The sequence below is a fragment of the Oncorhynchus kisutch genome, linkage group LG3 (assembly GCF_002021735.2).
Source record: "Oncorhynchus kisutch isolate 150728-3 linkage group LG3, Okis_V2, whole genome shotgun sequence".
Taxonomy (NCBI): domain Eukaryota; kingdom Metazoa; phylum Chordata; class Actinopteri; order Salmoniformes; family Salmonidae; genus Oncorhynchus; species Oncorhynchus kisutch.
In genome coordinates, this window is record NC_034176.2 from 32,328,383 (window position 1) to 32,343,317 (window position 14,935).

The following is a 14,935-nucleotide window of genomic DNA, read 5'->3' on the forward strand; positions in this document are numbered from 1 at the left end:
ATTGACCATTTTTAGGACTGTGCTTCTTCATGTGTTTCTTTTTGTATGATTCCTCTCTCTGTGGAGAAAACAAACATGTAGCTGCCTGGTTTGATCTGGAAGGGGGCAGTGGATAGAGGTGATTGGTTGGGAGGGGGGGGGGGGCTTGAGTGGCCCCATTCTGAGTTTATTACAATCCCATGTGACTGGTTTTGGTTGTGGGATTCTATGCGAGACTATAAAAGGGGATTAAGAATAGCTAATGACTTAATTTTTTTATGAGTAGTAGCATATAATGTATGACAAGTTTGAAAATGTTGCAATAAAAATCTCACGAAATGACAATGTTTGACGTAGTTGAGTCTCTGTTCCAATTCCTTGTTTGACACCAGGTTCACACCATAACAAAGTTGTCTAAACAGTTTCTCATTCCTTTAGATGGGATGTCAGAGGTCTGACCTATTGTGGGACTGGGTATTGACCAGGACATCTGCATGCTTTAGGACGTGTTAGACCATTGTGCTAAAAAGCCTCTATTTGCTCTAGTCGCTAACCTGAGCCCTTAGGTCTTCAGGGTTTGTTATAACAAGCTTGTTGAGTAGGAGTGTTAACCCTAGTGTCCTTCCAACCCTGGTCACCGTACCACCATGGCAACCTTGCGTTAAACACCTGTAAATTAAATTACAATGGATAAAGTTGAATGTATGAGCTCTCAACGTTTATATCCAAAATGGTGGCCATTGTTTCAATGTATGCAATCCCTATCTGACCACACGGTGTCCCACTTACCTGACCAGCTCATCCCAGGGTGCATATAAACTGCAATTTAAACTTTGACGCACATGATGTTTGTTTATATTCAAATGTATTTAATGAGCCCAAGTGTTCTGTCTACGAGTAAAAATGGGATATTTGCAGGTGGGCTGTTTCGGGGCCTGTTCCTCTAGATGCGTACGTTCCGTTTTGGCTGTTTAACAACAATTTGGGTTACAGATCCAGCCAGACTTGTCTTAAACCAGTGTGACTCCTGAGCATTACAGACTGGCTGACAGAACTATCACTCCTTACGGTTTCTTACTCCATGTTATTTCTACACGGATGTAACTTCTCACATTACATGCAACCTTTACACTCTCCCACGGTGGACAGGCGCCATAATGTTTGACTAAGCTGCACTATTGTCTTAATTCATTCACTATTTGCACGCAATGTGGTTCAGAGCAGCGTTGAAAGGGTGTAGACCATAGCAATCTATTGGAACAAATGCAGTTTTAAACTGAAGCTGAAACTAGTAGCAGGGGAGGGTAATTCTGATTTCAGCAGCATGACCTCAGACCACTCAACCTGCTTTGGGTATTGGACTATGCTTTAATACAATTCTCTATCACGTGACAATGTAATATAGGATGATACTATTTAGACATGTATTCAAGCCAGCCTGTGACTGTCATATAGTTGGATCAGCTATTTAGCTACAGAAGCTAAATGAATCTAGTTGAATTATGATGGGTTCAGAGCTGTTTGAATGCGAGACGGAGAAAAGTGGTGGATTTGGCTGTTTTAACTATGTATATGGGGTATCATATCCCTGTCTCGGATGATATAAGTATTTGTCACACGTGAGACCCCTGTGCTGAGTTAATGAATTCCGACATGAGTGATAATCAGTAACACGTCATTCAGACGTAGTCATGGTGACTTGCAACTCACTCCAGGTCATCTGGGTCATTCTCCGAGTCCTATAGAGATGGTTTGACCTCGAGCTAGATACCGTGTGCTGCTACCTCCTATACAATTCCATTAATTCCTAATGTGTTTTTCTGCCTGCCCTGTCAAAACCTCTGGTCTGAAACATGAGTTTCTACATGACCCTGTTGTCTGGGAACCTGGAAGAGCACTCCCGGACAGGTCAGAATGCTATTAAAGTTACGTTTTTAAGCTAGCTGTGGAATGAGTTAATGGTACTTTAACTCCGTTACACGAGCATGCGCAAGCTTTCTTGTTCCCATTGTGGTGATAGAAATGAGAATGAATGTGCATGCACGCAACTGGGAAAAATATTGTCCTTTAATGCTTATTCAAAAACAGATAACCGTAACCTGTGTTTATGGTTTGACCATCTGCGTCTCCAGGTGAAGCAGGAGGAGCTGGCGGCTCTAGACTGTGGCTACAAACACAATGATTGTGCTGCAGTTTACAGTAAAGAGCAGGAGGTGGGGGAGGCACTCGCTCTGAGGCTGGGACCAGGAAAAGTGAGCCACACACACACTGTCTTTCCAAGGCCATTCTACGCTTCCGGGACCATTCTGACACACACAAACACACAGGAAGAATAATCAGGGTCGAGGAAAAGTAGAAGTTTGATCGAAGAGCATTACCAAAAGTCTTTAAAAGCTACACATGATCACAAGTATGTGGACACCTGCTCCTCGAACATTTCATTCCAAAATCATGGGTATTAATATGGAGTTGGTCCAGCCCTTTGCTGCTATAACAGCCTCCACTCTACTGGGAAGGCTTTCCTCTAGATGTTGGAACATTGCTGCAGGGACTTGCTTCCATTCAGTCACAAGAGCATTAGTGGGGTCGAGCACTGATGTTGGGTGATTAGGTCTGGCTCGCAGTCGGCGTTCCAATTTATCCCAAAGGTGTTCGATGGGGTTGAGGTCGGGGCTCTGCAGGCCAGTCAAGTTCTTCCACACCGATCTCGACAGCGTTTCTGTATGGACCTCGCTTTGTGCACAGGGGCATTGTCATGCTGAAGCAGGAAAGAGCCTTCACCAAACTGTTGCCACTAATTTGGAGCACAGAATCGTCTGGAATGTCAGTGTATGCTGTAGCGTTAAGATTTCCCTTCAGTGGAACTAAGGGGCCTAGTCCAAACTATGAAAACACAGCCCCAGACCATTATTCCTTCTCCACCAAACTTTACAGTTGGCACTATGCATTGGGGCAGGTTGCTTTCTCCTGACACCCGCCAAACCCAGATTTGTCCGTCGGACTGCCAGATGAGGAAGCTGATTGTTGGAAAGGTGTCTATGACACCTATGACTGTGCCACGTTGAAAGTCACTGAGCTCTTCAGTAAGGCCATTCTACTTCCAATGTTTGTCTATGGAGATTGCATGGCTAGGTGCTCGATTTTATACACCTGTCAGCAACGGTTTGGCTGAAATGTCCAAATCCACTAATTTGAATGGGTGTCCACATACTTTTGTACATATAGTGTATGTGTGTCATGTGTGTTGATCCCCTGTGCAGTCCCCAGGCCCTGCGTCATGAGGATGTGTTTCTGACCTCTAAGCTGTGTAACACCCAGCATCACCCTGACTACGTAGAGACAGCCTGTAGTAAGAGTCTAATACACCTGGGACTGGAATACCTGGCCCTCTACCTCGTGTACTGGCCCACAGCCTTCCAGTGAGCAACACACACATACACCTAATCACACCTCGAATTTGTCCCACAAATGTTGGTCCTCTGAGCTGCCTCCGTGTTCTCCAGGCGTGGGACAGAGCTGATGCCCAAGCGGGTCGTTGGTAGTGTGAGTTACGATGACATACTGGGAACCTGGGTTGCCATGGAGAACCTGGTTGATAAGGGGATGTTCCAAGAAATCGGTCTGTCCATCTTCAATTAGGTATGTGTGGTGTGTGTGTGTACAGTATGTTTTTGTAATGGTGTCTCACTCTGTGTGTTAGTAGGTGTCACCCATGTCTGTCCCAGGCCGAGCTGCTGAGTCACTGCAGGTAGGTGTGTGTGTATTCTAGGACGGTAGGTGTGTGTGACGGCCTACTGTCCCCTGGGTAGTGCTGAGCAGTCCAGGGCTTCGCCTGACGAACCCTGCCTGCTGCAGGACCCTGGACTGGGGGGCTGTCACCCTCCACCACAGAAAGACCCCTGCTCAGGATATACTCACGTAACACACAAACACCTCAGTGTAACTAGCCGTAGTGTAATTAACAATGCTCAAGTGTGTGTGTGTCTCTGTCTCCAGGTGGCAGGTACAGAGAGGGATGGTCTGCATCCCCAAGAGCGTTACTCCTTCCAGGATCCTGCAGAACCTGCAGGTCAGGAGGACAGTGCCATCTAGTGGAAGGAATACCAATTGAACTGCATGATGTTTTACCAGTTTGGAAACTACTCACCTCTTCCACAAAATGTGACTTTTCGCTGGCTGAGTCTAGGAAACTACAGGCTATAATTCTGTGTAGCTGCTGGGATTGTTTTTCTTGAGTGGGAATTTGTTTGTCTGATTGACAGGTGTTTGACTTCTCCTGTCGGATGAAGACCTGAAGCAGATCGAGTCGTTCAACAGAAACGAGAGGTACATCATCCCGGCTGTGGAGGTGAGTTCTGATTGTCTCAGATGAGACCTCAGGGTGCAGGTCCATAGTCTTATATACAGCCTCATTACATAGTCACAACTAGATAGGTGAAGAAGAGCAGATTAGGATGCCGTATGAGACTACTGAGATGGAGCCAAATTCAGCTGAGCCATGGGGTTTTGTGGTGGTACTGAATGGAACTGTGTGTGTTCTCTTCACAGAGGGACAGAGAGTGGAGGGATGCAGACCACCCTCATTTCCCGACCTGATCTAGAGACAGATCCACTGGCCACATCTAGAGTCAGATCCACTGGCCACATCTAGAGTCAGCTCTACTGGCCCCACATCTAGAGTCAGATCCACTGGCCCCACATCTAGAGACAGATCCACTGGCCCCACATCTAGAGTCAGCTCTACTGGCCCCACATCTAGAGACAGATCCACTGGCCCCACATCTAGAGTCAGCTCTACTGACCCCCACATCTAGAGACAGATCCACTGGTCACATCTAGAGTCAGCTCTACTGACCCCACATCTAGAGTCAGCTCTACTGACCCCACATCTAGAGTCAGATCCACTGGCCACATCTAGAGTCAGCTCTACTGGCCCCACATCTAGAGTCAGATCCACTGGCCCCACATCTAGAGACAGATCCACTGGCCCCACATCTAGAGTCAGCTCTACTGGCCCCACATCTAGAGACAGATCCACTGGCCCCACATCTAGAGTCAGCTCTACTGACCCCACATCTAGAGACAGATCCACTGGTCACATCTAGAGTCAGCTCTACTGACCCCACATCTAGAGTCAGCTCTACTGACCCCACATCTAGAGTCAGCTCTACTGACCCCACATCTAGAGTCAGCTCTACTGACCCCACATCTAGAGTCAGCTCTACTGGCCCCACATCTAGAGTCAGCTCTACTGGCCCCACATCTAGAGTCAGCTCTACTGGCCCCACATCTAGAGTCAGCTCTACTGGCCCCACATCTAGAGTCAGCTCTACTGGCCCCACATCTAGAGTCAGCTCTACTGACCCCACATCTAGAGTCAGCTATACTGACCCCACATCTAGAGTCAGCTCTGCTGACCCCACATCTAGAGTCAGCTCTACTGGCCCCACATCTAGAGTCAGCTCTACTGGCCCCACATCTAGAGTCAGCTCTACTGGCCCCACATCTAGAGTCAGCTCTACTGGCCCCACATCTAGAGTCAGCTCTACTGGCCCACATCTAGAGTCAGCTCTACTGGCCCCACATCTAGAGTCAGCTCTACTGACCCCACATCTAGAGTCAGCTATACTGACCCCACATCTAGAGTCAGCTCTGCTGACCCCACATCTAGAGTCAGCTCTACTGGCCCCACATCTAGAGTCAGCTCTACTGGCCCCACATCTAGAGTCAGCTATACTGACCCCACATCTAGAGTCAGCTCTGCTGACCCCACATCTAGAGTCAGCTCTACTGGCCCACATCTAGAGTCAGCTCTACTGGCCCCACATCTAGAGTCAGCTCTACTGACCCCACATCTAGAGTCAGCTATACTGACCCCACATCTAGAGTCAGCTCTGCTGACCCCACATCTAGAGTCAGCTCTACTGGCCCCACATCTAGAGTCAGCTCTACTGGCCCCACATCTAGAGTCAGCTCTACTGGCCCCACATCTAGAGTCAGCTCTACTGACCCCACATCTAGAGTCAGCTCTACTGGCCCCACATCTAGAGTCAGCTCTACTGGCCCCACATCTAGAGTCAGATCTACTGGCCCCACATCTAGAGTCAGCTCTACTGGCCCCACATCTAGAGTCAGCTCTACTGGCCCCACATCTAGAGTCAGCTCTACTGGCCCCACGTCTAGAGTCAGCTCTATTGGCCCCACATCTAGAGTCAGCTCTACTGGCCCCACATCTAGAGTCAGCTCTGCTTACCCCTCTTGTCTCAGCCTCCAGTATTTATGCTGCAGTAGTTTGTGTCGGGACCTAGGATCAGTCTGTTATATCTGGAGTACTTCTCCTGTCTTATCCGGTGTCCTGTGTGAATTTAAGTATGCTCTCGCTAATTCTCTCTCATTCTCGGAGGACCTGAGCCCTAGGACCATGCCTCAGGACTACCTGGCATAATGACTCCTTGCTGTCCCCAGTCCACCTGGTCGTGCTGCTGCTCCAGTTTCAACTGTTCTGCCTGCGGCTATGGAACCCTGACCTGTTCACCAGACGTGCTACCTGTCCCAGACCTGCTGTTTTCAACTCTCTCTAGAGACAGCAGGAGCGGTAGAGATACTCTTAATGATCAGCTATGAAAAGCCAACTGACATTTACTCCTGAGGTACTGACTTGCTGCACCCTCTATAACCACTGAGATTATTATTATTTGACCATGCTGGTCATTTATGAACATCTTGGCCATGTTCTGTTATAATCTCCACCCAGCACAGCCAGAAGAGGACTGGCCACCCCTCATAGCCTGGTTCCTCTGTAGGTTGCGGCAGGGTAGCCTTGTTAACCACAAGGTAACTGGAAGGTTGAGAGCTTACAAGGTACAAATCTGTCGTTCTGCTGCCCTGAACAGGCAGTTAACCCACTGTTCCTAGGCCGTCATTGAAAATAAATTTGTTCTTAACTGACTTGCCTGGTTAAATAAAGGTAAAATAAAAAAAATAAAAAGGTTTCTTCCTAGGTTTTGGCCTTTCTAGGGAGTTTTTCCTAGCCATTGTGCTTCTACACCTGCATTGCTTTCTGTTTGGGATTTTAGGCTGGGTTTCTGTACAGCACTTTGAGATATCAGCTGATGTAAGAAGGGCTATATAAATAAATTTGATTTACTGACCCACACATATACTTTTCTTTATACAGAATACCTGGACTGGAGTTACTAGGCCTAGTCACTAGAGATTTGAATATTTGATCAGACAAAAACCATCTGTTATGCAGCTCATGTTCCCTTAGTAAGAATCCACATACATACAGCTTACTCAATTATTAAGAATTCATTATTAGTGGGAAAATATATTTGTTTCTAATCCTTGATTTTGTTATACTCAAACTGATCCAGTGTTCCGATGTGTGGATATCTAATCTGTGAGATTGTTGGACAATAAATGATAGATAAAACATCCTTTCCTTCCGTCATTGAAGTAACACAGAGCTGAGTGTGATGGATGGGTGAAAGCAGTCGAATGGGGGTCAGCTACAAATACCTCCACTCCTCACATAAACACACAAGACCATACATAGCTCAATACTTGGTTTATTGGTTGTCATTGTAAAATTCAACTCACATGAGAAACTTTGTCAAAAGTACAGAAGCTGTGAAACAGTGAGAATCACTCGGTTGCAGTGTCTGTATCTCTGTGTGTGAAAATACGTTTGGCACAACCTATAGGCAGGGAGCAACAACCGTATCATTCTGTTTCCTTACATATTCCCTGTATCCTGTAGACCAGGGCTCGCCAACCCTGTTCCTGGAGAGTTACCTTCCTGTAGGTTTTCAATCCAACCCCAGTTGTAACTAACCTGATTCAGCTTATCAACATGCTAACAATTAGAATCAGGTGAGCTAAATTATAGTTGGAGTGAAAACCTACAGGACTGTAGCTCTTCAAGAACAGGGTTGGAGAGCTCTGCTGTAGATATTTCGTCAATAGAAAACATATTACAAGTGGCAAAAAGTCCAAGAAAAGGGTCTCCATTTAATATTGATAGTCTTGAAGTGATGTATGATAGTACCATACTGATAGTGGCCCGCTCAGCGCAGTACAGATCACTGCGAGCCCCCATACGTCAGTGTCAGTATACACTGGTACTGAGTACCATCAACTAAAAATTTCTACTGGTTGAGTAGCAGCACTCAATTTATATACATATAGAATCACTTTAAGAATTGCGGTGTTCCAGCTCCGAAATAGAAACATTACCAGGAACAAAAATGAGTACCAGCATCTATTTCATTCCTTCACCTCAAGCACCACATACAGTAGCACTCCCACTAAACTCCCCACAAGCCAAAAGATGTGCATCCACAGTAGATCAGTCCTGGCTATCTGGGCAGGTTTACATTGAATGTGTTTCACAAAACCTATTATAACGTTTCATAGAAAATGTGTCTTCATATTCTCTGCGTTTAACCTGTGGACACTGAGTGTTGTGTGTGTCTCCAAGTTAAGGCACTTACCAGTCTCTCATTGAGTCAGGGAGAGCTTAAGGCGGTTGTTAAAGACTTAGTCAGTTCCCTTTAAGAGAGACACACCACAGGGATCAACGCACCTATGGATGACAGACTTAGATGAAACGGTTCAATTCTGGTCCTGGGGGGCCAAAACCCTTTTGTGTCTTTTGTTTTCTACCTGGTGGTTATTGCACTCACCTGGTGTCCCAGGTCTGAATCAGTCCCTGATTAGGAGGATGAAAAAACAGAAGTTCAAGCGCTGACCGAGATATGATGACCCTTAGTGCAGGGGTATTCAACTCTTACCCTACGAGGGTCCAGAGCCTACTTTTCTGTTGTACCTTTTAAGTAATTGCACACACCTGATGTCCCAGGTCTAAATCAGTCCCTGTTTAGAGGGATAAGAATGGGAGGGAAAGCAGTGGAACTGGCTTTGGAGGTCCATAGTTTAATTTGAGGGCCATAGTGGATCACACAGTGCTGGGCTTCTCAGCCAGTCAGGGGTCTGGACCAGAGACATAGATACACAGAGTTCAGCAAACTGTCCACCATGTTACAACCAAACCTTTCACAACAATTACATGCTCATTTGCACTTCGAGTGTGGATTATGGTGAGCAAATCCAAATCTCAAAATATGTTTGCCAAACTATACATCTATGTCAGTGGTTCTGCACTGGGAGGATCTGGTAGTAGTGGCTGGAGCAGTAGCCTCATCCAGCAGATAACACAGAGTTCACACATTATGCTTTATTAAACATTAGAAACAGAAACAGATGATTACGTTAAAATGGGGAGCAGAGACTGAAGCTGCTGGTAGATAACATAAATAATCCACTTTCAACTTTCCTCTGGAAAATCCTGGACAATCTTTCTCTTTTCAAATCAAGTGTTCCTCTCAACTCCTCCATAAGAAGAGGAGGATCAGGGGGATGTATAAAAACCCTTGATAAATGTGTAGAAAAGAAGAGCATTAAGAAAAGGTGTTCCGGTAAAAGCGAAAGCCACGCTGAGCCGTTCCTCCGTATCACTTTCGCCATGTCCGTGTGTGTGCGCTTGGGCGAAAAGAAACAAAAACATCCGAAAACTGGAGGTCCTCTTGTCATTCCCAGAAAAAAACATTTCCCTTAAAAATATTGTCCATGTATGTTGTGTGGTAGAAACAGTGAGATCTTGAAATGGAGAAGAGTGTGGAGGGTGTGGGGGGGTCTGGGGGGGGTGGGGAGTGGGGAGTGGGTCTGGGGGGGGGTGGGGGTGGGGTAATGAGTCTGGGGGGGTTGGGGAAGGGAGGAGTGTGGGGGTGTAATGAGTCTGGGGGTGGGGAAGGGGTAATGAGTCTGGGGGGTTGGGGAAGGGAGGAGTGTAGGGGGGTAATGAGTCTGGAGGGGGTGGGGAGGGGTAATGAGTCTGGGGGAGTGGGGAGGGGGTAATGAGTCTGGGGGGTTGGGGAAGCAGGAGTGTAAATGGTGTAATGAGTCTGGGGGGGGGGGGTTGTCCTAAGACTGGGGTAGGTGTTGTCTGATGATCTCTCTGGACTGGGGAGGGATCCTGTCTGGGAAGCGAACCGTGAACTCTACGATGAGATCGCCGCGCTGAGTGGGGCTCTTAGGGAGGGGCAGGCCCTCCCCCCTCAGCCGCTTTACCGTCCCCGGCTTGATGACCTCATGGCAGGATAGCGGGATGACGCGGTTATCCAGGGTGGGAATGTTCACCGTACAGCCACACAGCGCCTGGGGGGGGGAGGGGGATATGAGAGGGTTACTACTGTATCATATGACACAACCATGTTTACTATATGACTGCTTCATTACAACAGTGATTCTCAATCTGTTCCTCTTGGCGTTGCACAGAGTTGTTCTACTACTCACCCAATGATGACAAAATCATATGTTGTTAGTTGTTAACTAATTCACTGATTAAGGATAGGTGAAAACGTGTGTTTCGGGAGCTATGGACTTAGAAAACTAGTATCTGTTCCAGTTTAGCAGTCTAGAACACAGATTCAGCTGGAGAACATTAGAGAACATGACTTGGCGCTCAGAGTGGAACAGAATGACATCATCATCTACAATGGATCATTCCCTCTCTGACACTTAAACAAGTTTCCTGAGCTTGGAAAACCCCGGTGTGTGTGCTTGTGTGTGTAGGGTTGATAGTTGGGGGGTTGTAGAGTGCACAGGAGGCTAATTTTAGAGTGTGGTCTCATTTCTACAGCTAATGAAGTAAGACCGAATAAACTGAGGTCGTGCTCTCTCTCTCTCTCTCTCTCTCTCTCTCTCCTCTCTCTCTCTCACTCACACACACCACACACACCACACACCACACACACACACACACACCACACACACACACACACACCACACACACACACACACACACACACACACACACACACACACACACGAGACAGACACACACACACACACACACACACACACACACACACACACACACACACACACACACACACACACACACACACACACACACACCACACACACACACACAGAGAGAGAGAGACTGAAACCTGGGTGTCCACTCATCTTAGGTCAGTCTTGCACCTTACAATTAAGTAAAAGAAGACTGATCCTAGATCTGCAACTCCTACCCAGAGCAGGCAGCACACCATACTAAACCCTAACCTAGGGCCAGGGTTGGTAGTAACTGAGTAATCAGAATACAAAACAAAGTAACTAATCAGCTTGGATTAATTACAAAAATGAATCATCTGATTATGCTTGCATTCTTAAAAACAACTGATTGCATTTGGGATTACTTCATCTAATCTCAAGAGGCAACATTTGTAAAACTTTGCCAGCATTTGCCCACTTTCATTTAGCGCACCCTCAAGACTTCTCACACGCTCTTAAAGGTTCTATCGTTCTGCTGACCTCTCATCAAGGATGGATGGCTTCTTTAGTATTGAACTGGTTGAATGAATAGGTAAGGCTTCCAAAACATTTACACCTAGCCTTCTGGTCAGACAGTCGTCATAGAGTTTCTGCTTGCTGCGTTGCACTTTCCCTCTTTCTCCGTTGTGAGCTCTGTCCGTAGCAGTAGAGAAATGATTTCTGATTGCGCAATATTTCAAGACGCAATCCCAGAATAACACTGAAGAGAACTGGGACCCAGCGTTCTGTAGGTCTGAATTCTATTTATCAACTCTTACTATTGAACATAGGGCACTCACGTCGGCCATTCAAGGTGACAACATAGGCCTATATATTACATTACTGGTGTAAATACTACGGCAGACTATCAGCAGTCTAACTCTCCAGTAGTCTAACTATCAGTAGTCCTAACTATCAGTAGTCTAATATTAGGCTAGATGTTATTGTTTGCAATCTAGCTAAACTACTTCCTCATTTGGGTGAATTAGCCCCAAATGAATTTGTTTGTGATTTTTGTGCCCTAAAATAGTTACTTAATCTCTATTGAACAAAAAAAAACAAAAAAATGCTGGGACTGTATTTTGACAGTAATATACAATTGCCTAATTGTCCAACTCAAAATTCGTGACAATTTAGGGTGTGCATCATGAAAAAATATCTGGAATTGTGCATTCAAATTAATTTATTGATCATATCATTTTATTCTAGTACTTAATGAAGCAGGTTTAATTACTTAATAAGATGATTAGGCAACCCGTGTTTTCTACTGCGTGACCCCGCAACAAAATCTTGGTGCGACCATATGGTCCAGACAACTGAAAATGTTGGTATGGAGCCCTGTGACTATGCTCTCACATATCAAACATATGAGTTGTAGGATCTTTATGCTCTCACATATCAAACACTTGAGTTGTAGGATCTTTATGCTCTCACATATCAAACATATGAGTTGTAGGATCTTTATGCTCTCACATATCAACACTTGAGTAGTATATCTTAGTTGTGGATCTTTATGCTCTCATATCAAACATATGAGTTGTAGGATCTTTATGCTCTCACATATCAAACATATGAGTTGTAGGATCTTTATGCTCTCACATATCAAACATATGAGTTGTAGGATCTTTATGCTCTCACATATCAAACACTTGAGTTGTAGGATCTTTATGCTCTCACATATCAAACACTTGAGTTGGAGGATCTTTATGCTCTCACATATCAAACACTTGAGTTGTAGGATCTTTATGCTCTCACATATCAAACATATGAGTTGTAGGATCTTTTATGCTCTCACATATCAAACATATGAGTTGTAGGATCTTTATGCTCTCACAATAGTCCCCCATTTAGAAATACTAATGTTACTCAGTTAAATAATACTGTATTAGGTGAACGTTTATTTATGTTTTAAAATATCTGGTAATCCAAAAGATTGCGTTACTCATTTTGAGTAATCCAAAGGATCACGTTACCGATTACTTTATTTTCATGTAACTGTAATCCGCAACAGATTACATTTTTAAAGTAATCCGCCCAACACTATCTAGGGCTGGATTGAATCAATAGCGCCGAAGATAAGCACGATTGAAATGTGAAGACAATGTTTCTGCGTTCACGGTGACTGCATTCTCGGTAAACGCTGCCGCCTCAATCAAAAATGACCTTTACATTTCAACCGCGCTACAAAAAATGACATTCTGTGCTATGGTTCGAATCCAGCACCTAGACAGGTTGCAATGACACTGGAGACACACAGACAGCTGACATAAGGCCGGTCTAATGATGTAAGCCTCAGCTCAGACAAGGCAGCACCAGAATAATATATACCACTCCTGATAAATTCAAACTCTGACTACGTGCAGTAAGCTTACAGTTTTCCAGTCCCAATTCAATAACATGAAACTATTTTGAATTGTATGTTCCAGTTTAGTGCTTACAAGTTGCCCAATCAGGTGTCAACAGTCCCAGTTAGCAGTTGCCTAATCCAGTGTTTACTAACCCCCGCGCCTCAACCCCCCCCACCCTCCAAAACATAAGGCATCCAGAAACCATTGCCTAAGCGTTATCACATGCTATGTTGTCTTTGCCAATGCATATAGCATATTTCTCTGTAATATCAGAAGTCAAGTTCCTCTTAGAGTTAGCGATAGCCTTCTAAGTATGATTGTGTGTGTGTGTTCTTCCTTCCTGTTTTTCACACTGACGCCGAATGGCAAACTGTCCTGATTTAGAGAGAACAGCCGGAGAGACAGCAGGGCTTGAAGCCTGCAGTTACAGGTTAAGGCCACCGGCTCCAGTGATGACATAAAGGTCCAGACTCCAGACATCCTTGGTAGAGGTCATTGAATGGTCATAATGCAGAGGTAACAATTGTCTTTAGCAGACTAAAGAGCCTTCAGCTCTGCACTGTGCAACGTAGCTCTCATTGGGCTTGTTATTGTTAGACCTAAAGCCTGTGTAAAACAGAGTGCCTAAAGTCAGCCGGTGTAGCTAGCATAGGGTCTGACCCAGCTATTTTAGGGCCAAAACCCAGCCAGCATAGATAACAGAGTGTATAAAAGCAGCCAGCCCGTCAACAGCGCCCAGTGCCAGGCCTCTGTAAACATACCTTCCTGTTGGATGGAAGCAGAGCTCCTTGACAGCTCCAGTTAAACTATATTTTTCAGTTAATGGTTCAGATAACCCAAATACCCAATACTCTCTCTCCCTTCAACATCTCCCCCTCCTCACCTCTCTCCGGTCTCTCTCCGGTCTCTCTCAGGTCTCTCTCCTTCACTGGATCTAAATGAGCATGTATTGTCTTTACTGGATACATTAGGGGCTCGATTAAATCCGTATCGCGGAAGTTCAGCGCTATAGCACGTTTGAAATGTAAATCAAATCTAATTTGATTGGTTATACACATATTTAGCAGATGTTATTGCGCGTGTGTTCCTAGCTCCAACAGTGATAGGCAATGTTCCCGCTTGCGCAACGACTGCACTCACAGTAAACGATGCATATGTGGTTCAATCGGAAATGACCTTTACGGTTCAATCACGCGACAGCGCTGAACTTCTGGAATACGGACTGAATCAACTAGGTCTGTGTCCCTGATGGTACCCTATTCCCTACATGTTTAATGCACGAAGAGTAGTGCACTATCTCATAACTAAAAGATATTTCTATGGCAGTATATGACATTAAGATAGAACAGTTTATGACAGCAGTAAACAGGCCTCCTGGTTAATGAGCTTATCTGAGCACTGCGGTACTTGTATAATTAATACAGTATGTACTTAACAAGCTCCTGTTTAGGGTCTGCCATTAGCCAGTCCATTAATATAGGCAGTAGATAAATGGCAGTATATGGAAACTATAAAAGAGTGTTTCATTTCACAGGCTGGTCACAGCTGAGCTTGTGACCACACAGGAATAGAGGTTTAATTAAATGAACTGTCTGTCAGAATACCACCCCACACACAATCCTCTCTCTCTCTGTCTCTCTCTCTGTCTCTCTCTATGTCTCTCTCTCTCTCTGTCTGTCTCTCTCTCTCTCTCTCTCTCTTTCTCTCTGTCTCTCTCTCTGTCTCTCTCT

General features: G+C 45.3%; 1 protein-coding gene and 1 pseudogene across 1 annotated transcript in view; one reads left to right on the forward strand and one right to left on the reverse strand.

Annotated features, from left to right (window-relative positions):
• Positions 1-1,854: 1,854 nt before the first annotated feature.
• Positions 1,855-4,778, forward strand: LOC109873794 (aldo-keto reductase family 1 member A1-A-like; annotated as a pseudogene).
• A 5,146-nt stretch (positions 4,779-9,924) lies between these two features.
• The window catches only part of LOC109880893 (dnaJ homolog subfamily B member 5-like), an 8,865-nt gene continuing 3,854 nt past the window's right edge, over positions 9,925-14,935 (reverse strand). The window contains 1 exon segment of the mRNA XM_031804470.1: positions 9,925-10,197. Coding sequence (XP_031660330.1) covers positions 9,964-10,197 — 234 coding nt within the window. The 3' untranslated portion in view covers positions 9,925-9,963.